This window comes from Fulmarus glacialis, unplaced genomic scaffold, assembly GCF_000690835.1.
Source record: "Fulmarus glacialis isolate BGI_N327 unplaced genomic scaffold, ASM69083v1 scaffold46036, whole genome shotgun sequence".
Classification (NCBI taxonomy): Eukaryota; Metazoa; Chordata; class Aves; order Procellariiformes; family Procellariidae; genus Fulmarus; species Fulmarus glacialis.
Window position 1 is genome coordinate 6,343 of NW_009220921.1, and position 25,085 is coordinate 31,427.

General features: G+C 38.2%; 1 protein-coding gene across 3 annotated transcripts; it reads left to right on the forward strand.

The window, feature by feature from the left end:
* Positions 1–4,804: 4,804 nt before the first annotated feature.
* AQP9 (aquaporin 9) lies at positions 4,805–24,486 on the forward strand. Of its 3 annotated transcripts, XM_009580906.1 has the most exons (6): positions 4,805–5,127; positions 5,220–5,278; positions 16,067–16,193; positions 19,753–19,890; positions 22,496–22,614; positions 24,265–24,486. In XM_009580906.1, the coding sequence occupies exons 2-6, from the start codon at positions 5,276–5,278 to the stop codon at positions 24,484–24,486; spliced, it is 609 nt and encodes a 202-aa protein (XP_009579201.1). In that variant the 5' UTR covers positions 4,805–5,127; positions 5,220–5,275. The 3 variants fall into 3 exon arrangements, with proteins under 3 accessions (XP_009579201.1, XP_009579199.1, XP_009579200.1); XM_009580904.1 differs by lacking the exon at positions 5,220–5,278 and having other exon boundaries at positions 4,950–5,127; XM_009580905.1 differs by having other exon boundaries at positions 5,111–5,278.
* Positions 24,487–25,085: the final 599 nt, after the last annotated feature.

A 25,085-nucleotide genomic window follows, 5' to 3' on the forward strand; every position in this document is an offset into this window, starting at 1 on the left:
CATGCAGAAAAAAAGAGCAGGGGATTGGCTGCAACAAAGCGTTTGCCTGTACTAAATTGATCTATTCCTTAAAAGCAAAATTCTTTCTCGTACTGAAACAGCCTTTTCCAGATACATTCAGAAAGTCAGACCTGTCCATACTGTAACCTACCAGATAAGCTTATACTAGAACCGTATCCAGCACATTCAGAAGGAAGCACAGCAGATAACACTGGTGCACGTAACCGTCTGTACAGCAGTTCCCTAACACTTTCACGTTTTGCCAGCACTGACAGTCCTGTCACGGAGCCCTTTGGTGTGGAACGTTATCTGCGCCCCACTGTGCTATTGCAGGGATTAAACTGGCTTGGAAACTCTCAGGGCCTCTATTATACACAGACAAGTCTGTACAACAAATTTGAAAATTTACTATCATCAATTATATAACGATATATAATACAGTTATGTGTACTAACATCAGTTATGCACTGATGGCATGCCCAGCCGATCAAGAACAAAGAAAAGTTTTGGGTCCTGCTTTAGAGAAAGTCCAATTTACTTTTCCCTGAAATCAGCGTCAGCAACAGCAGACTTCAATAAGCTTTGAATCGGGCCTTAAAGATTACTGGCAGAAAGCTTGAAACACACATATGTGGTGTGGTTTTGATCTCATATTCATGATCTGGACTGAAATGTTTTATCTGGACACTGAGATCACAGAAACGGAGAAGAAAGAACAAAGAGATTCTCCAGGGGTCACTTCATGTGCCCTACCCTCCTCCAAGGTGGGCTCAGCTATACCTGAGCTTCACATTGCAGATGTTTGCCCCCATGAGCACTTTTTCACCAGGGAGCAGAGGGATGATCAGAAAACACAAGAACTAAAGAAATAGGTTTTTTATGTACTCAAAAAGCTTAGAATGCTGAATTACAGTGTGTTCAGATCTTCCTCACCTGAATTTTTTTCTTTGAGTTCCCCAGCAGCAGGATCAATCCATAAAACAGAGAATGTCCTTTAAGGACCATGCAGCAGTTTCTGTATGAAAACATAAATATAAATTAGGCAAAGGCATTTGACCAGGGACATGAATTATAGTAGATGTATACGTTTAGACTTTGTCTAATTCAGCTAAAATCAACAGATTTAGACTTAAAAATAATTTGGCCCATATTATTACAATACAAAAATATATATGGTGCATTTATAGCCTTGGTCTCTCCAGCTGTGTTGGTTTAGGTTTTATTACATCAGTAATAACAATTTATGTGATACTCTGAATAATGCGCTATTAAAAATTCAGTACAGCATATACTGTTACCCATGGGATTTAAACTGTGGGAGCTATGTGTATTATTCTCTACTTTGCTATTTCTATAGGAGTGAAGATTACTATAAAAATGGTTAGGTTATATACACTGTGTGAATTCCTGCTCTACTTGAATCCAGGTGAAGAGAAGAAATAGTTCAGTCCAGACTGCCCTGGGGTAAGGGTTCCAAGGGTCTTAGTCTTGCAATCTAAGGTTACGCTGATCACACGTTCAAGCATGAACAATAATATCAGCGTGCTTTTTGATGTCTTTAAAGAATGCCAATAGATTTGTGAGGCATAACCTCCCTTAACAGAATCCATTTGATGCTTCTACAGAGTATCAGCTTTATCTAAGTGTTTATTGATTTTATCCTTTACAACAGTTCATCTAATTTTCATAGAAGTCATATTGACAGTTTTGTAGTTCCCATGATCACCCTTGGAGGACTCTTTTGAAAGACCAGTGGATCAGTGGTACTTTTACCTATGTTCTATTTTGCTGGCATTAGGATTGGGTTCAGCAAAAAACAACCCACTGGCAGTAGCACTTCAGTAGCTGAACATTTGAATCCCTTGGCAGAAACACTGCACAGCTCGAGCAATTAGTTACTGTTTAACTTATCAAGTTTCCTTGAAGTCTTTCCTCCTGACAATTCATTTTAGGACAGTTCCTCACGCTCAGCCCACCTAACGTTTGGTTCTTTAGCAAGGCAAATAATTCTTTTAGCTTTTTAGCTGTGGAGTTAGCCACCTTGAATGCCTCTTCTACACTTTCATCCTCTATAGCTTTACTTACTGTCTTGCAGGACTCCTCTGGTGATGGAATTTGAAAAAGTTTATACTACTTCCACATTCTTGGCAAAATCTTAAAATCTTTTTGGTCAGCTCTGTTGTGGTTCTACATTTAATATGACAGAGTTTATGCTCTTTCTATGCTCCTTGCTTATATACAACTTCCATTTTTGAAGGATGTCTGCATTTTCTTCCCTCAGGCACCACAGCTGTCGATATTTATGGATGGCACTACCAGTATCCTTACCACTATGACTCTGGGATCAGGGCCCAGGTCAGGGAGATCAGTAGAAAGCAGTAATCACAGTGTATTTTCTTTCCATTGTTCAACCAGCTGGTCCACTGCATGTGACTAAAAGATAGTAACACGGAGCATGGACCACATGGGTTAGTAATTAAGGTCAAAGCTTTCATGGTGTTTATCTTTACATTTTACTTGTCTTTCTTGTAATGCTACATACACATTTGTTAGATTTTAGACATGTCTTTAGAACCTCTTTCTGAATACAATAAAAGGAGAAACTTAATTCAAATTTTCTGTGTTGCCCCCTTTTCTATTTCAAAAATAGAAGCATAGCAGTGACTTTAAATTGCCAAAAGCTGGAAGGATTTACCAAGGGAGCAATCATCCCCTATGTATTCTGTTCTTCTATACTTTCTTAGAGCATCTGCTTGAATCTGATTATGGAGCTGAGGAGGACCTTTGGTCTAACTTAGCATCACAGTTCTTATTAATAGAGTTAAATCATGTGATTTCTACAAAGCATTGAAGAAAGTCTGAAGAAAGCAAATGTAAAATATACATATTTGTGTCAGTTTTCCACCCTGTAAAGACAGAAAATTGTTATAAGGAAGGCAACATCATCCAGACAAACGAGTAGGGGTTTCTGTCTCTGACATGTTATTGCCCTATTGTTAGTTGAAAAATAGCATTAATGCCTTCACACCTGAAGTTATGAGACTAAACTAAGAGGTATCTGCATACTACTTTATCAGGGAGACCTGCATCTACATAAGAGAAAGAACTGCTATGGACAAACAACTAAAAATTACTTTCATAAACGTATTTATTTATTTCTCATTTTCCTGGAAGAGAGGAAGTGGTTATCTCATTTCTGCTGTAATGAATGGCCTCCCTAGCATCCTCCCTCAGTTCTACTGTATACATAATTCTGAAAGACTTCTCTCAGAGACATAATAAACATATACTTTAGCATGCTGTGATAATTAAAGTCCTGAATAATATCTTTGTTTTGCAGTGGTGTAGGGTAAAGGTTTTCAAACTGCCGTACACAGGCTATTTTCAGGGGCTTCCCAGAGGCAGCTCCCAGCTGTCTGTGCAAGCGTGGACCTGCGCTACAGGCAGGTCCTGTAGTGCAGGATCTGTAGCACTCCTACAACAAAGCATGTCTGCTGCTGCACAGGTGCTCACCCAGACTCATGCAGCACCAGTACAGATGCAGTCATCTCATAATTCATCAGCGATGTGGCTTTCCACAGGCCAGCATTTTCTGAATCAGCTGAAGGCAGAGTGGTATTTGAATGCAGAGGTAGAGAAAGGTGAGTAAAAGGACATGGGGAAGCAGTTAAGGATTAAAATTGGGTGGTGGGGGTGAACTGGGTGGTTAAGGGATGAAGCTGGTGGCGGTAAAGTGACTACAGCTGCAGGGAACATGCATCAGGTCCTAGTTTGAGGCAAGGAAGAGCATCGATGGGATAACAGAAGTGTCCCATTTGCCCAATTTTGTAAAGCTCTGTCCTATTCACAGCAGACAACAGTACTGACAGACCTAAACATATTTACCACCAAAGTGGAAAAGGTTTAGGGTAGATAAAACCAAGGCACCGAGCATCTACAACACATGCCAAAATAATCTACCAGAACTGGGTTAAGGTTTTGCTGTCAAGTCAAATGACAGAAAATACTTGTAAACCAACCAGACAGCATGTTAGTCAAGTCAGTATCACATCTGATAAAACCATTCAAGACGCTTAAGAGACTGAGAGTGTAATATTTTTCTCTAGGAGGCCCAATTCTTTGAGATATTCAGCAACTTCATGTCTTAAGACCATGGAAAATAGTATTATAATGCTTCATATTGTAGCACCTATGCACTTTTAACCTAAACATATTGGAGACATATAGTCACTCAGTGCCTCACTTGCCTATACTGCATTATAGGGAGCCACTGGACCGAAGCAGATTTCATTAAATGTTCCTAATTTATTCTGCCTCATTGCTCTTTTGTAAATAGGGCGGGTCACTAGAGAGCCAGGCATTTAGTCCAAAAAGAGTATTGTGAGTGAATATACAAATTCAACATACTACACCAAGGTAAGATTTCTCATTAGCCACTGAAATGCCTCAGAAGTGACAAGATAGAAGCTTTTGTTTACAGGGTAGAGCACAGCATTCTCACAAGCATTCACTCTTTTACAACCTCCCCTTGAAAAGCTTTTGGACAGCCAGTAGTAGCATGGTTTAAATCCCAATCTAGGTCAGAGAGAAATTTTCAACCATATTTTGGTTCCTTACTTTGTGGTTTCTCTTTTTGCCTTTCTTCTTAATCAGGGTGACAGGGACAAAGTTTTATTCATTTTTACCAGAAAAAAAAAGTAACATAGCAGGAAAGGTAATGATTAATCCATTCTGCAAGAAAAAGGAAGAGTTCTGATTGTGAACTTACTGGTATTATCTAACCAGTATAAATAGAAGTGTACTCAGAGAAGGCACAGGATGGAAAACTCATGATGAATTGTTAGGGCATGTTGAGTTGGTTCTGTCAATGCCTGCAGTCAGATGATTTCACTGGCTGTACAAGATCAAATCTCATATTTCAATGTATAAGTAAAAGTGTCAAAGTTCAGCCGAAGCAGGGACGAATACAGAGCAAATTTTGTGTGTATTTGTAACTAGGGCACCAGAGCAATAGAGGAAGCCAAAATGAGCCGGAAAAGCAAAAGCAGTTTAAAGGAGAAATTTGCCTTGAAGAACAGCTTGATTAAAGAAGCTCTTTCAGAATTCCTGGGAACTTTTATATTGATAGTAAGTGTCAGCTGCTTTCCTTTCTTCCTACTAATCTAATGTTGGACAGTGCTTGTAAGGGGACATGTATACTTTTTCTTGTACTGTACCAGCAGCGTGGTTACTGCCTGACAAACATTGTACAGCCTTCAATGAATTGCTTCTATTTATGGTAAGTTTGTAATTCCTTTCTTCACCTGATGTAATTATCACTGGCTATTAAAAACAGATAGCTTTATTTATTACAATTGTCTGATAAGCATTTGATTTCATATAGGAGCAGAATTTCAGTGAACTACCACGTTCTGAAAAATCCAGATATGCACAATGAACGTTAATAATACTCTCGCTTTTGTTTTTAAAAAACTCAGCAGTTTATTCTACTTTCACTTCTATGCACAACTTCCATTTGCTTTAACAAACATACTGTAACGCACATTAAGACAATTTTAGCTGAGTTATTTTCCTGTGCAATATAGAAATTTAGCTGTGTGATTTGTAGTGAATTTATTGGGAGTTGCATTGCCAAACCTTCAGAGATTTTGCAAGTTAACTATTTTTTGTTTTGTTTTTAACTGTACTACATAAACTATACAGTTGCTTGGACCTGTAGTGCTGCTACAATTTAGGTAAATACCAAAACTCTCCATTTTCATATCCCCAGATTTTTTTTACTTTATTTCTTGCTCAATTTTTCTGTGCATTTTGCACTGGGACACAGAGCTGTTCGGTGATTTACCAGGGTAGAGAGCAGATTCAGTAGCAGAGCTGGAAGTCAAGCAGCTCGAGTATTTATGCCAAACTCTTTTTTCCTTCTTTTAGTCTGAACAAGACAGTCTTGCTTATTGCTAAATATTTCATCATAGTGAAAGGACAGAAAAAAATAAGAAGCAGTCATAGTGCTGACAAAGTATATTTTATAACTGTAACTGTATTAGCTAAATTTCAAGTAAGTCATCTAAAAAATTCCAGTAGCTCATAAAATACATGAAAATAATGGTCTTTACTACACTTCAGCCAACTGAAGTGCACAGGCACTGAAGTAACATTGTTCTCAAATTTAATACCATCCATAAGACATTATTACAGTAAGGAGCACATTTAGAAGCAAGGAACACAAAGCACTTTACAAACATTAATGAATTAAGTGTCACAACACCCTGGTAAGGAGGGGAAATGTCATTATCTTCATTTTATATATTAGCAAACCTGATTACATTACACAGGAAGCCTGTGGCAGAACTCTGAATATAACCCAGATCACCTGACTTCCAGTACTCTGTCCTCGCCACAAGATCATCCTCCTCTTTCCATTAATACAATTAAGCAAGTGAAGAAAACGTATTAAAGTGCAGATCAGACTGCAAATGCTATTATTTAATGTCCTGCTGCACAAGACTAGAAGGAAATGCAAACCCAGAGCCCATTTTCTAGTATATTCACCATATGATTATAGTAGAAAATGAAGCTACAAAATTGTTGTTGATAATCTGAGTTTCTCAATTCTATCTTACCCTTTCTAATTTCAACCTTGGCTTAAAGCAGAGAAGAGCCTCACATGGATTAAACTGCAGCTTTCTCAGTGCTTGGATACCTCGATTTATGTTTAGACTGCGCAAGTTAGCAGCAGTACAAAGTGTTTATTATGAAGAAACTGACTTCTTCTTGTGCCATTTGTAATTTAGAATAAATATCCACAAACCCCACAATCTACCCATAAAGTTTTCAATGAAAATTTGAAAAGGAGACAACTGTTTTCCAGGAAATGCATACTGAGTAATTTGGATTTTACACAGTGTGTTTAGACCAACTAGTGGAACTGGTCCCTCCGGCCTACACCTATGCAACAGGTCCCTGAGGTGGGAGAACACCAGCCCGTTTGTACCATGGTGGCTGAGAGGCCAGAGCGCATACACATTTCCCAGCCCCTGACACAGTCTCAGCCTTCTGTAGCTGGGGCTACCCCTGAGGCCTCTCTTGAGAAAGAGCTTTCTGGAGAGTTTTTTGTTCTCCAACATGTCTCCTGGCACAGTACATTTCCTCTTGGGCTCCTGTGGGTTACTCTGGGGAACAACATCTGGGTGCAAGCACAAAAGAGTCAAGAAGCCATGCTGCATACAATGGATGGTTTATGTGACTTTTCAGTCAGTGTCTCTGGAACTCACCTATCCAACTGACTCTCTGATTTTAGTCATGCTTGTCTGCATATTTCCCCTTTGCAACCTGGCTCCATTGCTCTCAAACAAAATGGGATTTACTCTGGTTTACACCATTAAGTATATCTGAATTGGAACAGTTCCAAAAAGAGAAGCCAAATGGGCCATGTGGCTTCCTTTACCAGCTACTGCTCACCTAACATAGTTTGTATTTCATTTTCACTCTCAAGAGCCCCTTACTAAACACAGTTTCCCAGAAAGGAGCTGCACAGGAGCCAGTATCTCCTGAGTCCAGAGCAGTGTATGCTTCCTTGCTGAAACAGAACACAGGCTTCCATTTAGCATACAAAGACAAGTGAATAGTATATATATTCCTATCCTAAAGCTTAGTCTCCAACTGGAGGTGGGGAGCCTCTTGCAAAACTCCCACTGAAGCAAATGTTTGTGTGTGCGTAGAGGATGCAGTGCATGAGCATGAATTAAATTCATGACACCCCATGCCGCAAATAGTCCAACTAATGAGAAGAAAGGCTGTTTATCTTTTGCTTATCAAAATCTTTTTGTCTTGTTTTCATATTCTGAGCACTTCATTATGTAAGTTATCACTCCTGCTTTATTGGGGAGTTTAGTCTTGCCTGAAAAATCTTTAAGTATGACATTCCATTGATTTGCTCAGTCCAGAAGATTAAAATTTAAACAACTTTTCCATATCTTTCTTTTTGTGGCCCTACATTCCAGTGCATGTTAATTACAATACTGTACAGTAATATATATTCCTTATTCCAAACATGCATTAGAATCCTCATTACATGATGTTATTACATGAAAGCAAATGTAGCTTTGATCATTTACTCCTTAAATAAGTGTTTAGCGTTTAATACAAAATTACTACTTAGAAATTATAAGCAAAGATATATTCTGTGTTCTAAATTTTTGTGAAAGGGAGACTCTTTCTTTGTATAGGATGAAATTGCTTACAGCGAGTTTTGTTTAAGGTACAAAATTAAACAGCAGTAGCCTCTAACAGCTACCTTGTTTGCCATCAGCAATGAATTTCCTGGAGTACAGAATCTTGTATAATTAGCTCTTAGACAGTGAATTTAAGTTTGTCAAAGCTAGATAAAAAAGGTTATTAAAACATTTTGATATGTCACTCAACAGCTTTTTAAATATTGTATAATGCTAGAAATACCATGGGCCTTAGCAATGTTTGCACTCTGAAAAGTGGCTCTTAGGTCACAGAGATCCATACATTAAGGTCTCTAGCAGCAATACTATAGTACAACCAATAAATAATAGAAGTCACTCATGAATCTAATGTCATGGAATTTAATCCTGCACTTCCAAACCAAACCCGTTCATTTTATGGGAATAAGATGCTTCCTTTCCCTGTCATCACCAACTCAGAGTCCTTTCTGTTTCTGCAAATGTACCAGTTGCATATATTTTGATGGCATGAAATTTTGCTAATGATTCTGCTAAAGATGTGCAAACTTTTCCTCTTTCTTGCTACTGTATTAAATCAGCATTGCAAACAGAAGTCAAAGTGGTAACGAAGACCCTTAGTTGTGCTGAGGTGAAGGAGGTGTTCTTGCACACTGGTATTATTTCTATAATTTTACTATTATCAAAATCAATTAACTTTTTTTTTTCCTAGACAACACTTCTGTTCCCTGAAGTCATTCTTTAATTCAGCTGAATAGTTAGCAGTGTGAAAGAACTGAAAGGAAGGTTACCTAATTGTTTTTTTACCCTGAAATGTTTATGACAGCAAATAATTCTGAAAAGTAATAGGAAATCTTTTGTTTTCAATACAAACTTAAGTTTTCCAGTAGGTGACATTTTAAACTTTCAGGTGACTCAGATGTTCTGTGTTCCATGAAAGTTTTAAAAGAGAATTATCTTCATCTCTGCAACATCAGCCCCAACACATAACTTGGCTCTCGTCATTTAACCAAGAGGTTCCAGTAAATTGAATTTAATTTTCTAAGCCCTTTTTCTGTAGATGCATTTTTTCCAGAAAGTTTCCATCTATAGGACTGAAGTGTAGGCATTCTACCTGAGCCTCACAGAAGACTTGCATCCTTCCAACATTCAACTGTGAGTGCAAAATTTGAATTTACATTTTACAGACACAAATTTACAGGCTGTTTTTTCAAAAGTTTCGCCAAATAAAAAAAGGTAATAAAAGTAGTAACTTTTTAAAACTGTCATAAACAGTTGGAGAACAGAATAAAAGATAATAAATGCAGTTCATGCCATACAGTGAGTTTATATCTTTGTGATCTCAACACTTCAATAAATCATTCTGGCTGAAAGTGAATTCTAGTGTACTCTCCAATCCATGGTCTGGTTTAAATGCAAACTTGACTCAGTTCCTCTAGCCCATTCCTCAAAGGCTTCTTTACTATTAAAAGCATTCAGCTTTTTTTTCCAACAGACAACAGCTTAGGAAGAGAACATATTGAGGCTTTAATTACTCAGAACCATGCACCTCCAACCGTAAGGGCACAGCAAAGATTCAGCCACCCTGTTCCTGCACCCAAAGGAAAAAGTAAAAGAAAATATACATGTCCCTTTATACTCCTAAGAGAGGACAGAAAACCTCCTTTCTCAGAAACCGCAATGCTCGTTCTGCACTCTCTCTGAATGGTACGATTCCCCGAGCACCGTTACAGAGACTAAACACATTTTAAGAGTTTAGAAAGATTTTAATCTTTTCAGTTGGTGTAAGAAGCAAAGCAGAGAAGCACATCTCGGCTCAAGAATAAATGAGTAAGCTGAGAGGGAAGCAGCACCTGACTAGGCTCTTTTTCTCTTCAAGAAGCTACTAAGTAAGATTTTCTTCCCTTACCCAGTCTTTTCTTCCTAGTCCCTTGGCAAAGGGCCATGTTTCACTCCTGAAAGTTTGTACCTGAATATGAAATGTTTCATTTCCTTTCTTTCCTGAATTTGTAAAACTTAGTAAGAAAATAAAAATAATCTTCACTGAAGAAACTGACTCAAGCCAGTTGCCCCATATAATCCAGGAAAGAAAAGCCTTTTAGCATTTCAGGATGAAGAGTGCACTATTAATCATAATAAAATATGAGAGAATGCAGACCTTTGCATTCTCTCTAGGTGATTTCAAGCTTTTATTTGTCTCCTATTGCATGTGCAAAAGGAATAATAAAAATGTAAAAGCATCAGTTTATATAACACAGCATAGTCTGTCCCTCAGTATTTCCACTGTATTTTTCCCACAGAGCAATTTGAACCAGATATTTATATATTTTAAAAGCTTTATATACACAATTCATCCAAAGCCTTATTAAATTTACATTCATGTCTCCAAGCAGTAATGTTTTCTGTCATTAAAAAAATGGTTTCAAAATGGCAATCATTTTAAGGCTTATGTCTATACTATTTAATTAACTAAATGATAAGGTTTTTTTTCAAACCCTTATTTCATTAGATAGCAAGTCTGAAAAAAATAAAGGGAAATCCGTTTGAACCCAAGAGGATATTGGTTGTGTCCCAGGAGATCATCAGGAGAACGGATATAGTGATTTTTTTATTACTCCAAGTTTGATTAAATCGTAATGTACAGAAATCCCCCTCGCCCCCACCAAAATATTTAATTAATGATAAAATACGAGCCATGTGTTTTTGAAGTATTTAAAAATTACTTGACTGGTAAGCTGTATTTTTATCTCACCTTAAAAATTTTAAGTACTATCTGATTTAGCAAAAGATAGCAAATACTAAACATGAAATTAGATGAAGATTGCTCTTTCCAGGAAGAACAGCAGTTTCCTGCAACTTGAATTCTTGCAGAGCTAATGCCCTGAATTTTAGTAGATCTAATGTCTCTCTATTTTTATTGCTGTTAGCATTATCGTCCCTATTGAAAGAATGCTTAGGAGCCCAGTCTGAAGTAAGGCCCTACATAATACACAAACATAGCAAAAATATGACTCTGTATGGAAAGAGTTTCTAATCCATTATAAAAGACCTTCTTATGAAATGCAACAGGTAAATTCTTAAGCAGACTTGCTTTGTAAATAAAGAGTTTGAAAATGAAATGAGTTCTAAAATACACTCCAAATTAAAGACCTTTACAAGGCCACCATCAATTTAGTAATCAGCCTCTTATCTGAAAAGTTTATTTACTAATTTTATAAGCAACACCCAAACCAACAGTATATGGAAATACTAATGGGGGCAGGAGGAACCATACAAGACTACAGAAAACCACAAACAACCCTCTAATGTTTTCATGGGCAATTTTGGTCAATGAGATCCCTAACCTGCAGTGAAGGGCAAATGCAACCACTTCTCCCAACCCCCAAAGGACTCTCTGACTCTTCCTGCCTGTATCCCTGCTTTTAAGGGCCTAAATATGCGGTGATAAGTCTGGCTGTTTGGAGAAGTCATGGAGGTTTCTCTAAGAAGTGAAATACCAGGGCTTGCTTTCATGTCCTCAAGTCTCCCAGCAATACCGCTCTGCTTCCGCAGATTTGGAATGGGTAACTTTAGGATGGCAGAAGAACACTCACCGCAAGCACACAGCTTGAGGCTAACACACTGCACTGCCCCTGAGAGCCCGTCCCCTTCACAGCACTGCACAGGAACATACGCACATGCAGCAGAATCCAGAGCGGTACTGCAGGTCTCTCCAGTCTGAAAAAGGGGAGCAGACAAGTCGCGGGCTGGCAGGAAATGCCTGTCTGGGGAACAGAATATAGGTGGGAGTGTGGCATGGGAAAGGGACAGGGTTGCTGCCTTCCCTGAACAAAGGCATCCTTACTGAAAACTGTGAATTGGTGGAGGGATCCTTGTAGATTCTTTATAATTAGCTGTGGTTGCTTAAGTACAGTTCTGTCCTGAAAACTGACTAAAATAGAAATTCTGAACTCTTTTTCTGGTGTTTCCTGATTGAAAGTGTACAGCTGATAGTTAAAATATGATTTTTTTGTAACTGCTGACTCTGTATTCCTTGTAGCACGCTGAATTCTTGTATTCGTGTAGAGCATCATCAGTTGTGTGGCCATTGAGGCCATGCTCTGCCTGCAGGTACCCCACTGTAGGTATGTAACTCACCACAGCTTGGCAGCTGGTGATGTATGACATATAACAAGACACATGTCATTGTCTCCACGCTGCTAAAAAGCAGGAGACTTGGCTGCTTCTTCAATGTTACAGTAAGAGTGTAAGGCTATGAATGCACACTACCACTAGATCTGTTCAATAAGAAGGGGCTTTTTTATATAGGCATTCTGCTTTAAGATGTCTAAAGCTTTACAGGCCATGTAGAAAAATAGATTCCCTAAAATTCTGGATTCAGATCTTGCAGGAAATCCTATTTATACTGAAAATGCTATTACAAGCCTTTGCAATAATCCTGAAAATAGCACAGATGGAGGCAAAATGATCTTTAGTCTCTCTGATGAGTAGGATAGAGATAAAGTTCTGCAAGCTTCCAGGGGGTAACAGTAACTTATCCTCACTGGAGGCCAGTTGTTTTCCTTTCCTAACATTAGCCTTGTTATCCAAGACAAAGAAAAGCATCTAATGTCTATGAAGCAAGTTTTTTGGCAGAGAACATGCAGACAGCTATTCCACACCCAAACATGTTACTTATGACAGTAATTTAATTACTTTGTGAATAAAAAGTCAGTAATGAAGCTGCTCCAGTCAATTTAAGCAGATCAGGCTATAGACAACTGCTAAGATGAAAACCCGGACAAGATAAGATAAAGAGATCTGGCTATATTCTACTGTAAATTAAACTCCCATCAACTCCATGTGCTTTAATCAGTGAGTTTGTGTGGGTGCAGCTGATGGCTGAGCTTGGCCTAGAAACATAGAATATTTAGTTACAACTTGATGATCTAGTTGGTCTTAACTCAGCCAAGCAAAGATTCACAGGGTATTAAATTGCTGCTCATGTAATTACATGATTAGGTGATAGTTTCCAGTTATGTCAACCTAGCTACAGCAGGTATGAGAAAATTTTTTTCTCTCCTTCTTAAAATGACAGCAGATGGAGAAAATACTACCGTAACATGGTTCAGATTTGCAGGTTCAGTTCCCAGTTTCCCCATCCCAGAATGGGCACACACTGACTGTGCCTACAGTAGTGTTCATTCATCGTACATGAGCAGGCAGTCATTTACCAGTGTCCACCGAGCAAGAAGCCAGTGCAGCTGTGTTCAAGCTGTGTTGGATGCCTTCTTGTTTGTAGATTCAGTTTTCTGAGACTGGTTAGCACAAAAATGGAGCATCTGGGGTTGCATATTTCCCTATGACATGCAGAGCAGAAGCTATTATGCAAGAGGACTACGCAGCTCTTTCTGTATGATTCTCCTCAGTTCTGGTAATCAGGGAAGGGAGGCCACAGCCTCCCTCTGTTATTTCCTTCCCTCTTCTTGTGAATTTGTAGTTGATATATACAGATGTGGCTACTATCCCTTATCCTTTTCTATACCCATCTCCCCCACTCCTGTTCTCTTTTTTCATCGTCCTTACAGAAAGGGGTAATATTTTCAAAACAATTACCTTCTCTCCAATCTGCAAAACTTTGTCTATGCCATTTCAGAACACAAGTGCATACCTGTAGATGTAGCTGCTTGCCTGAATGCAAACTGCACCCCAGTGTACACAGGGCCCCAGACCAGCCTACTGAACTTGCTCCACGTCTGAGCCATGTCTTTCACTAAATCTTGCTTGGTGCAATTTCTGGAATGCTCCCTTTGAGAAGACTGGAAAATGAAGGCTAGAGCATGCTAATTCCACCTCCTCTAGACTTGTGCCCTAATCTTAGACTTTATAAATTCCAGTGTACCCATTCTTTCCATATTAAACATATAAATACACGATGAGTAGATTTGTCTCACATGAAGTTTTAAAAAAACATGTAATTTCAGCTGCGAACAACTAAAATGTATTTTGTTTTGGTTTTGTATCTGTATGTGCATTTGTGCTTAACCATTTGAATTGCTAGGTGTATGATACTAACAGCAATGAGAGAATGCCTAATGTAAGCATACGTCATCCATTGCACAGCAGTTGACTGCAGCTTGGAATATGCCTTGTAACTTTCAATTATACAGTCCAATAAACTACTGCTATCTAATACCACCCTACCCTTACGTCATCTGACAGCTGTAACACTTTGGCACCAGGCAGTGTTTTGTTTGCTTGCATGATTATAACCTCAAGGCAAGAACTGCACCTGGGTATAAGACACAGTCTCCGGACACTTTTATAACAGAAACTCCGTCTGCATTGCAAAGGTGCTTAAAAGCGTAATTTTATCGAGAGCTTTTCTGTCACATTTTGGTATTAGTTAAAACCCTTGGGGAAATAATGGAAACAAAACTATGATTTTGCCTGTTTAAATTACATCTATTCTAGCAGGACTTGCTTGTTAAACCTCAATCACCAAATCTTTTTGGTACAGTCTATTTCTAAGGCAGGAGAGATTTTCCTGTTATTTGGCAATTTCTGAATGCAACTGCCTTGCAACTGAAAATAAGCTTTTCTAAAAGAACTAAATTTTATGTATTCAAATATGCATAGTTAGGAAGAATGTTTGCAATACAGTCATTGGTGACACACAGCAATTGCAGAACACTAAAGCAAAGCAAGGGGATTAACCAAAGCAACTGCATTGGCTAAGATAGAATGATTTTAGAAGAAGAAGAAGAAGAAAAAAAATCAGATTCCCATGTACCATCAAAGGAGGAACATATATATATATATATTTAAAAAAAAAACAATTTAACATCAAAGTAATTAAGGTTGCTCAAGATAAATCTAGTCACATCCCAGAAATGGTATGATTCAGATCACTTACAGTTGCTGAGAAGCAAAAGTTTTCAACCTATAGATATTATTTGATATCTTCCATAGGGTGTTGGGTCCTTATTCAATAAAACACTTAGGCATATATTTAAAAAGGAGATTTTCAAAGACACAAATTGATTTCTGGCAGAAACAGGTCAGCTAGTCTATCTTAAACTAAAGGCCTTTTGTACCTTTGAAAATCTTTCCTACCAACTTTAGTTGGACCTAAACGTATGCTTGAAGTGAGCAGAAGCTTTAGAACTGAATAAACATGATCTTAAGCATACATTTAAATGTGTTGCTGAACTTCATTCTGAGGGGAACGAACATAAAATGGAAGATAGTTTAAATCCATTGAGAATACTCCAATGTAAACTATTCAGGTATCCCCACTTCAGTTAATTGTTTAAGCTGCAGAGTCAGTGAAATATTTTCATAGAGCAATAAATGATATCAAGGCAGCATAACAGTAACAGACACTACAATCTCCAGTAAGTTGTCTCATTCCAGAGTTTCAGCATTAAACATTAAAAGCTTTTTGAACTATCTTTCATAACTTTTATAGTAATTTTTTCATTGCTTGTAACAACAGTCTGGAACTGAAAACTTACCACACAGAATTAATTCCCTCTTCACTTTCAGATGCAGAGATTTGTTGTAGAGACTCTGAGATCATGTTTAGGCTCCAAGTTTCTGATCTGTATCCCATCATTGTACTTGAAAACTGTTTTCTGGGGAGAGAGAGGTCCTTATTAGCAGACATTCTTCCTGGTCACAGAGCAGGGGAAAATAAAGAGCAAATTTTCAATGCAGCAAAGGCAACAATGGTACGCATGCCACTAATCTAAAATTCTAGCATTGTTTCAATATTAACAACATCTTTAGCTATACCTGGACAGCAGCAGGAGTTGCAAACTAACCAATAACATTTGACAGATATACTCGTGGTTTTACATTTCTCTTTTAAAATACAGGCACTTGGATGTGGGTGTGTGGGACAGGCTGTCCTTAGCCGAGGAGCCCATGGTGGGCCCATGACAGTATCGGTTGGATTTGCAATGGCAGTCACCATAGCAGTGTATGTGTCTGGGGGCGTTTCTGGTAAGTGACTTTTTTTTTTTTTCTTATATAGCATTTATTGCCATGGTTTTAAGGCTACCTTATTAAGTTACTTCATTTCATGGTGTAAACAATTATGTATCTAGCAATAGCAAGCACCATTACAGCAGAGTCTGCATCAGATTTTCGCTAGTAAATCTTTTGTGTTCTTCTTGTTTCCTTCTATTCTTTGCATTTGACAAAATTTTCCACCAAAATCTGACCTGAACTACAGTGTGCAAACCTTGGCAGACCTCTGGCCTTTATGGAAAGTGGTCTGCGCAAGCCAGAAATCTGCTTGGTCTTGCTTTGAAAATTCTGTCAATAGAGATGATCCTGGACAGCATAGGCACTGCATTTAATGAAATAACCATGAAAAGCTTACAGAATCCAGCAGTCACCCACTAATGGGTGTAATGAGCAGAGTTCCCCTTACAGAGTGCAGTTTATCTCTTCGTGTCCTATGACAGGCAGTAGCAAGTCTGCTCCTGTCTGTTTGCTTATTCGCAGAAGCAGCAGATCATATAAAGCAGAAACAGCAAAAAGATTCAGTACTAGAGGTACATTCTGTGATACACTGTCAATGTACTGTCATTGCCCCTTTGTTTCTGCTATAACATTTCCTCGATATATATTGATCAGGAATCTCTCTTTTGTCTGTAGCTGGGTTAACTAATCAGTGTCTACATGTGCCATATTAGATAGTGCTTTGTCTCCTATTTCCACCATGCAGTTTGGTCAAATTAATATCAGAAACATTAGCATAACTGCTTTTAACATTTATATTCTCCCTTTAAAATAGAAAATGATGGTTTGTAACAATACACAGTGTTGTGTATTATAATACACAATACTCTGTGTTGTATGTGGAGTTTGTATTGCCCTCTTAAAGCAAATGGTGCCCTTGTACTCCAATTCTCATAGAGGCAGATATCTCTAGGTAAAACTAGGCCATTATAAATAGTTGCTATAGCAGAAATTACTGTGGCCATTTCTCTTCTCTTTTATAAATTCTTTTACAGAGACACCATGCATGAAGCGGTTTCTAAGTTCACATTAGAAAGCGCTCAAGGTACTGCAAAACAGGCAATGTTATTACTGTCATTGAAACAGAGCAGAATGGTTCCGTAATACCACACAAAGTTAATTCAGCAGTACATTCCTATTATCTGAACAACTTTAAACTACAGCTTTTGGTTTACATGTAGGCATGTAAACTCTTTTAATGCAGTATCATTAAAAAAAACCTGTAAAGACACTAACCTGTCTTACATTTTCATCTTTAAGGGATATTCATCTCTATTGTATAGAAGATTAGAGTTCAATCCCAGCAGGGCAGAGCAGTTGCAGATGTTGCAGTATTGTGCTTCCTGTTTTTTTCCCATGACAAAAGATTCTGCATGCAGTGCATTTTCTCTGTGAAAGAATAGGAACAGATATTTCAATAGGCTGTGACTATCCAACATAGGATTACTAGTGGACACTTTAGAATATCAGTTCCTATAGAGAATTTGTTAACAATTTCTGTGGCTCTTTGGCCATGAAGTCTCATGTTTAAGCACTGCTAAAATGTTTTGCATCAGTTCTTAATGAAATTCTAAATTCATGGTAACATAAAATATATAGTCTGCACACTTGGTGAATTTAAGCTCTTTTATCAAGGAAAATTCCCCTTTTGCCTTTCCTCCATCTAATTTTCCTCAATGTCTAGGTAATGTCCCACCATTTTTTTCGACTTAACATTTCAAACAAACTCATGACTGTGATCACTGCAACTACAAAAGAATGGGGAACACACTGTCCAAAGCGGTCTTTTTTTTTTTTTTTTTTTTTTTGGAAAACCAGAAAACTACCAGTGGCACAGGAACCAAGAATCTTTTAACTCCCCTATGTCAGCTTGAGAGCCTTTAACTAGACTTTTCCTTTTCAGATTTAATGTTAATCAGACATCTCTAATATTATTATGACTTGTCCTGGCCATCATAATCACCCTGTATTATATACAGGTGGGGAACGATATCAGGTGTTGAAAGAAAGGAAAATTATTCATTCCAGCCAGAGTAAAGAACAAAAGACAAGACAACAATTTATCAAAATTCACATGAAGGGCTGTTAAATAAGGTGCCATCCATCTATTTGCTCTGTGCTGAAGAATTTGAAACACAGTGAGGAATTCAAAATTAATTCAAGACTGGTGCTACTAGGTCAGAGTTTTGGAAATGATATAAAGAAGGTTTTATCCAGCTTGTTATCTGTGTTTGTCAGTTCATTATGTATCAAAGGTGCCTGGATTTCGTAAGATAATGACTCACTGACCTGAAGTGCAAGCAAACACAGAAACTGTACATAGAGGCCCTTTCTCCATCACTAGCCTTTGACAGACAAAGGTCACGCTCTTTTAGTTATTTTATTAAAGACAAAGGCCACTTTTTTCTGATAACCATACAGGCTGAAATGAGACTTTAGCTGGAAGGTAAGCCATGGATCTGCTACGTCCTTGCAAAACTTGGGTTTTACTGTATTTTTACTGTGGAGTACTGTTTCATCTGTTTATTTATTTGGCAATTTGTATTTCTTAGGTATCATCTACATATTTGTAAAAATGAAGTTTTCCAAAAGCATTCAACACTTTTTTTCCATGTTGATAAAAGATGTTGAGGGAAGTGACTAGCATGTGACATAATAAATATATTTTAGAAACTAAAATTGTCACAAAGAATTCCAAGGTTGCTGAAATCTTTTCCATGTGTGAGTTTAGGTGTAGCTACTCCTAAATACAAAGGAAGGAAATTCCACAGGAAGTAGAACTCTCTGTTTCAGCACAGCTACTTTATCAGCCTCCTTATCATGGACCTTTCTGGAGGGTGTAGGAGCTTGATGAAAATGTGTGATGAAGAACTACACACGGCTGTCCCCACATCCCATCTAGGCATAGCTACCAACAGTCAACATGAAGCTGGACAGCCCTAATATTATTTTATTTTATGTTCATGAAAACTGAGTTTCTAAGTAACCCCAGGTTGAAGACAGGGACATAAACATGACTTAAATCCAGGGTACTCCAGATCTGCCTCAAGATACATGATCAAGCCAGTAATAGTCTTTAATGTTAATACATGCTTGCAAAACTGAATGAATGTTCAGTTCTCCCTTAAAAATAAAAAGCCAAAGCCCTTGAAGAGAAAGAATATGTGCAGAATGATGGACCCTCCCATCACAACTGATAGGGCAGGATTAGGCTTTTTCTAGAAAAGTTGTGTGTAGATCTATAGATTATATGCTGCAGGACAGCAGTCTGATAAACAACACAGCCTGCAAACACCAAGAGGGAAACTGGATCTTGGATACTGGCTTCCCCGCCCCCTCCCCTCCAATTTCATCCAACTTGTTTCACTTTAATTGCAGTCAGCATTTAATTGCAGTCAGCATTTAATTGCAAAATAACATCTAGAAAAGCACGTACTAGTCTTGTGCTTGAAAGTGCCCACATTTTTACAAATCCTTTACCTATTCTCATGTATCTGTGTCATCCATATGACTTACTTTGTGATTTATTTTTCAGGTGGTCACATAAACCCAGCCGTTTCATTAGCCATGTGCGTGACTGGAAGATTAAAATGGACCAAATTACCAATTTACATATTAGCACAACTCCTAGGAGCATTTGTTGGAGCAGCAGCTGTCTTTGGGATTTATTATGGTGAGTACACCTTAGACATGCTCACAGGACAAACCAGAGGTCAGGCAGTCTCTAAGGCCCCGATTTTTCAATGAATGCCAAGCAGGCAGAGGACTTTGTTCACACAGGGCTAATGGCAGGACTGAAGCTAAAGCCATAAAGAAGAAAAGAAGCAGCATAAAGAGTTTGAAGGCAAAAAAAAAAGACTCAAACATTCCAGGTATCCTACAACTTTTCTGAAACACTAATATTCCAGGAAATGTTCTGAAATTTAGAAAAATTATTCATGGGAAATCAGATACTCTGAGATCATGTATTTCTCAGTAAGGATTTTAAATTACTTAATAGCCAGGATATAGGGCTATTCATCTTCCAAGCAAATTAGAAACATTAAAGACCTGATCCAAGTGCCCGTAGGCAAGTATCACCAACGTCGTTCATTGAGGTTACAGGATATGAGATCAAGTCCCTCTTGACTAAACTTCAGACCACCCTTGGAGAGATACCTCTCTAAGGCAATGAACTCCAGGTAGAGTGATAAAGGGGTCACATGTTAGAAGGGGGGGGAAAAAAAAAAAATTACCCCTATGCTTGAGGCATATTTCTTTTAGAGGGTGTGCCACAAAGGGAAAAAACTTAGTAACAGACTCCCTGACTTGATGAATCCACTCAGTCGGATCACTTGCTTCAATCACCTACTGCAAAACTCTGTTTCTACTGCCCCAGCCCATCTCCTCCAAAGCCTCTCCCTTATGGGCGTTATGTCTCCAGACAGCGCTGGGTCTAGGTGCAACAGAGGAAAAATGAAAATGGAAATGCCCATTGTATATCAGCTAGGTGCTCAGTACCAATAGTAATCATGAACAGAAAAATCTTTAGGAACTGTGGTAACTGTTTTGGGTTTGGTGGGGGTTTTTTTGTTTGTTCCTTTGGATTTTGGGGTGGGGGGGACGAGGGAGAGTTGTCTGTTTGTTTTAAGGTTAGTGTTAGAATTTGGAAACTGTGGGATTCCAGAACGGGATTTCCATGTGAATCTAAGTCCTCCTCAAGCCAGCCAGCCAGGATTAGGGCTGTGGCCAGGATGCAGCAGTATGTCAACATGCACATGGGGTTGGGGGTGGATTCACTGTGTTCTGCTAAAGGGTAGCAGTAGGATAGAGAGCCAAGATAGGTAACTTAGGGCTAGGGTTAGGGTTAGAGACTTCTTCCTGCTATTCAGGAGTGCAGGATTTTCTCACATTCCTATCGCTGCTCAAGTACTTTTGTTGAATTAATAAGAACCTCTTATTCTTATTAATTCCCAAACCTCCTCTGTACTTTTTCCTTCCTGCAACTTGCAGGAGTGTCCTGTACTCATTGAGGTCCACTGAAAACTCACTGGAAGAAAAACAGACATATGAGCTCAACACCTCCATCTACCCCATACACACCTATCTGAGCTAGGTGCTTTCATTTTCAGCGATACCCCTGAAAGAGTGAGGGAATATATATGCTAGGCTGCTGAACATGAGGCCTTTCTAAAGGTGTACAAAGTAATTCAGAGCTGAGAAATTTTCTTTTCCTTATCCTTTTTTTTTCTAATAGTTAAATGCAACAAAATAATCTGACACTGCAAATGAGAGAGCCTGACCAAAGTAAACAACTAAATATTCTCTGCACCCATGTCATGGCCTTAAGCAAAGCTAGAAAAAACAGAGGCAAGGAGAAATAGATTTGTCTGCTAGCTTCAGCAGAAGCTGACCATCCGCACCATGACTTCCATGGGAGATGGGGAGCTGTTTCTTTACTCACAAGTATCATCTCATCACTAGGTCCACTAGTGAAATAAAGGCATAGCATTTGTTATTCACGTCTGTCCATGCAGATTTTTGAGTGCTTCATCTTAGTATCTTTCTATTTCTAACACTTAAGGGCTTGCCAAGGCAGCAAACTATTCCAACACAGAAGTCATATTATGCTATTTAAAATACTCTTTAAATATACTAACATAAATATACATGTATTTACAATATACATAAATCTTTACTATATATAAAAATACACTAACTTAAATATACTAAGAACTGAAGTTTTGGGGCTAGCCTCTCCCCTCACATCTTGGATGACTAGCATAGCAGTTGGGTGTAAAGCCCAAGAAGAGTGAAAAATTCAAACTCCTTTAGAAGAGGAGGTCTCTCAGGAGAGGTAATTCCCAGAGAAGTCATTGCACATCTGTCACATGGAATAGCAGTAATTCCTGGTGGCTGGAATCCACAACAGTACAACCAGGATGCTATGTATTTTGCGGGGCATCATGCCAAATATAGCACCTCTTACAGAATAATGCAGCTGTGTTCAGAATCAGAAAATGCTCCCTGGCACTGAGTTTGGAGCAATGAGCAGGGGAAAAAAACAGCCCCATTTTGAAAGCTGTGATACATAAAACAAGTACTTCAAGGCACAGAAGAAGAGATGAGGCAGGAGGCTGTAATTAGTACATCACCTCAAATCCATTGACTATGCTCCCAGAAAAAACGATCAGTTTCAGTTGAGAATGTGAAGTGCACAGACCTATCACATATATTCTAGTCCTGGAAAACCTAGTGTTTATGAAGAAGTGCAACCAGGTAATGGCTGGTTTCTATAGATGCCTTTATGGAGTATAGCAATGGAACACTTGAAGTCACAGGACCTAATGCAACAGCACATATCTTTGCAACATATCCAGCTCCGTATCTGTCCCTCATAAATGGATTTGCAGATCAGGTAAGTGCACTTGCTGTCTTGATTCTACAAATTAAACATACAGAAAACTGTAAAACCAAGCGTTAAAAAAATACATAGATCTCCAATGGGTACGATGAACCTCACCGTTTTGGTGATACATCACTGTGTACAATAGCAGTGAGGATGCAATGCTGTTTGTGGGGGTTACGTTTGAGTCGTATTTTAAAAGCAAGATAATTTCAAGTTGTTCTTTCCACATACATCATATTAATTGTTGCACTCTACATGTCTTTAATGCAATATATGTAAGAGGTGTGCCCCAGCACAAATCAGTGTTTCTTCATAAAGTTCAGTAGAGCTATGTCCATTTACATAAAAATCCAGCCCATTTTGTGGACCTATTATTTCTTAAGTAATGCATAAGAAGCCAGATTAACACACCTTGAACAACTGAGTTTTCTGCTACCATAAGCCTCCTCTCTAAACTTCTCTTTGCAAATAGATTTGTAATATTTGTTATTTTGCAAATGACTGAATCTGAAAAAATCTCCACTTCATTTCCAATCTGTATCCTCTAATCCCACTTATCCAACAGTTAAAAATGAAGTTTCATATCTTCTATCTACTTCTAATCAATTTACCTGTCTTCTTCAGGCATAGATGAAATAAATATACTGTGTAAGTAAGCTATAAAAAACTAGGGATTGCGGGAGCAGAGGAATTCCTTACATAAAGGACTTGAAGATTGTGAAATCTGACTTCAAAATATCCGAACATTGTTTTGAAATTTTGTAAGAAAGACAATTCTGATTTTTGCTTTGGATCAGTCAACAGACTTTTCCATAAGATCTTTTTGCCCATGGATATTTTAAAACAAAATTAAAGCCAGATGAAATAAAAATAATTTTTAAACCCCCCAAACTTAAACTTCTTTAAATCGGTATAGAAATTGAATGTTTTGACATCGCTGAAACTTTTGTCTGTTTTTCCCCTAAGTTAATTATTAGCGAAATCAACATTTACAAAGCATTTGATTTAAGCAGAGCAGCACTTCCATCAAAGTAATTCCAAGAAAATTTCCTTCATCAGCTTAATTAGCATATGCAATACAGAGTTCACGTTACAGTTACAGGTACAATCTTAATTTAGGTAATTGCTAATTTTTTAGCTGCTCAGTTTTGACTTTGTAGACTTCACTTTTTTTCTTACATTATGCAATACCTGGATAAAGAGGTGCGTATTTAGCCTAATTTTTCAGTGTAAGCTACAGTCACATAAAACACTTTTATATCAATGTAACTGATTGTATTGGCATAGCAGAACTACCAAAAATCAATTAAATGGAACTGTTAAATTGATAGGAAAAAATGTGGAAACAAAGCATCAGACCTCACACAGGAGATGCCTTTTAAATCCTCTATTTTTTCCACACTAGGTTGTTGCAGTTTTTTTTCCTCAAGTGTCCTCAGCACATTTTTTGTCTTTTTCTTTCAGCACAGGTATCAAAACTTCCCATTACTGTGAAGTAGAGAGGCACTGGGTTCCAAATTTTACTACTCTGTATAGTGGGATAAATCTAAATACCAGCTCTAAGCCACCACAATCCACAGAGCTGCCATGGCCCCTCTTTTTATTATTGGAAGGAATCTGCACATATTTATTCAATATTCTTTCCTTTGCATTGGCCAGGTGATGTCAACAGCAGTTCTTCTTCTGGCTATATTTGCTATTTTTGACACCAGAAATAACAGCGTACCAAAGGGCTTGGAGCCAATTGCAGTAGGACTTCTTATAATTGTTCTTACTTGCTCTTTGGGAATGAACAGTGGCTGTGCCATGAACCCGGCCAGAGATCTAGGCCCAAGGCTCTTCACAGCTGTTGCAGGATGGGGGATGGAAGTATTCACGTAAGTATGCCTGGATATGAAGTAAAATGCTCTTGGCTAAAATTGCTTCCTAGGAAAGTAAGATCCTGATTCAACATGGTACCAAGTCATGCTTTATATACATACAGGTAATTCTTTGCATACCAGAAGAAGCTATTCATGCACTTTAAGCCAGACATCCTCTAGGAACTGGGCTTTAAAAAGGATTTCCTGCTCCTAGGGCAAATCAAACACGTATTATCTCTAGTATCAATCATTGTTTCAAGCAGACCCTTCCCAAAATAGAGATTCTTAGAGGTCACTGAAAATAGAGGAGTACTTTCTTCTCTTGTCCTGCAGCTTTCAGAAAAAAAAATAAATCTTCAGAGAGTTAGGTGGGAATATTTATTGGGTGCTGTAAAAAACACAGACATATCAGATTGATTTAGCCTATTATTACTACTGAGTTATTGCAGAAATATACAACAATCCAAAAGCCTGACTTCCTGCCTGGGAGCAAAGGAGTGAATGAAAGAAAGCTCCCTTCATTTTCCCACATTTCAGAGCACACTCTCAAATCCCTGTGCATGCGTGTGCACACGCACACACATGCTCTTGGCTGGCCAAATGCACAGCTAATTAGTT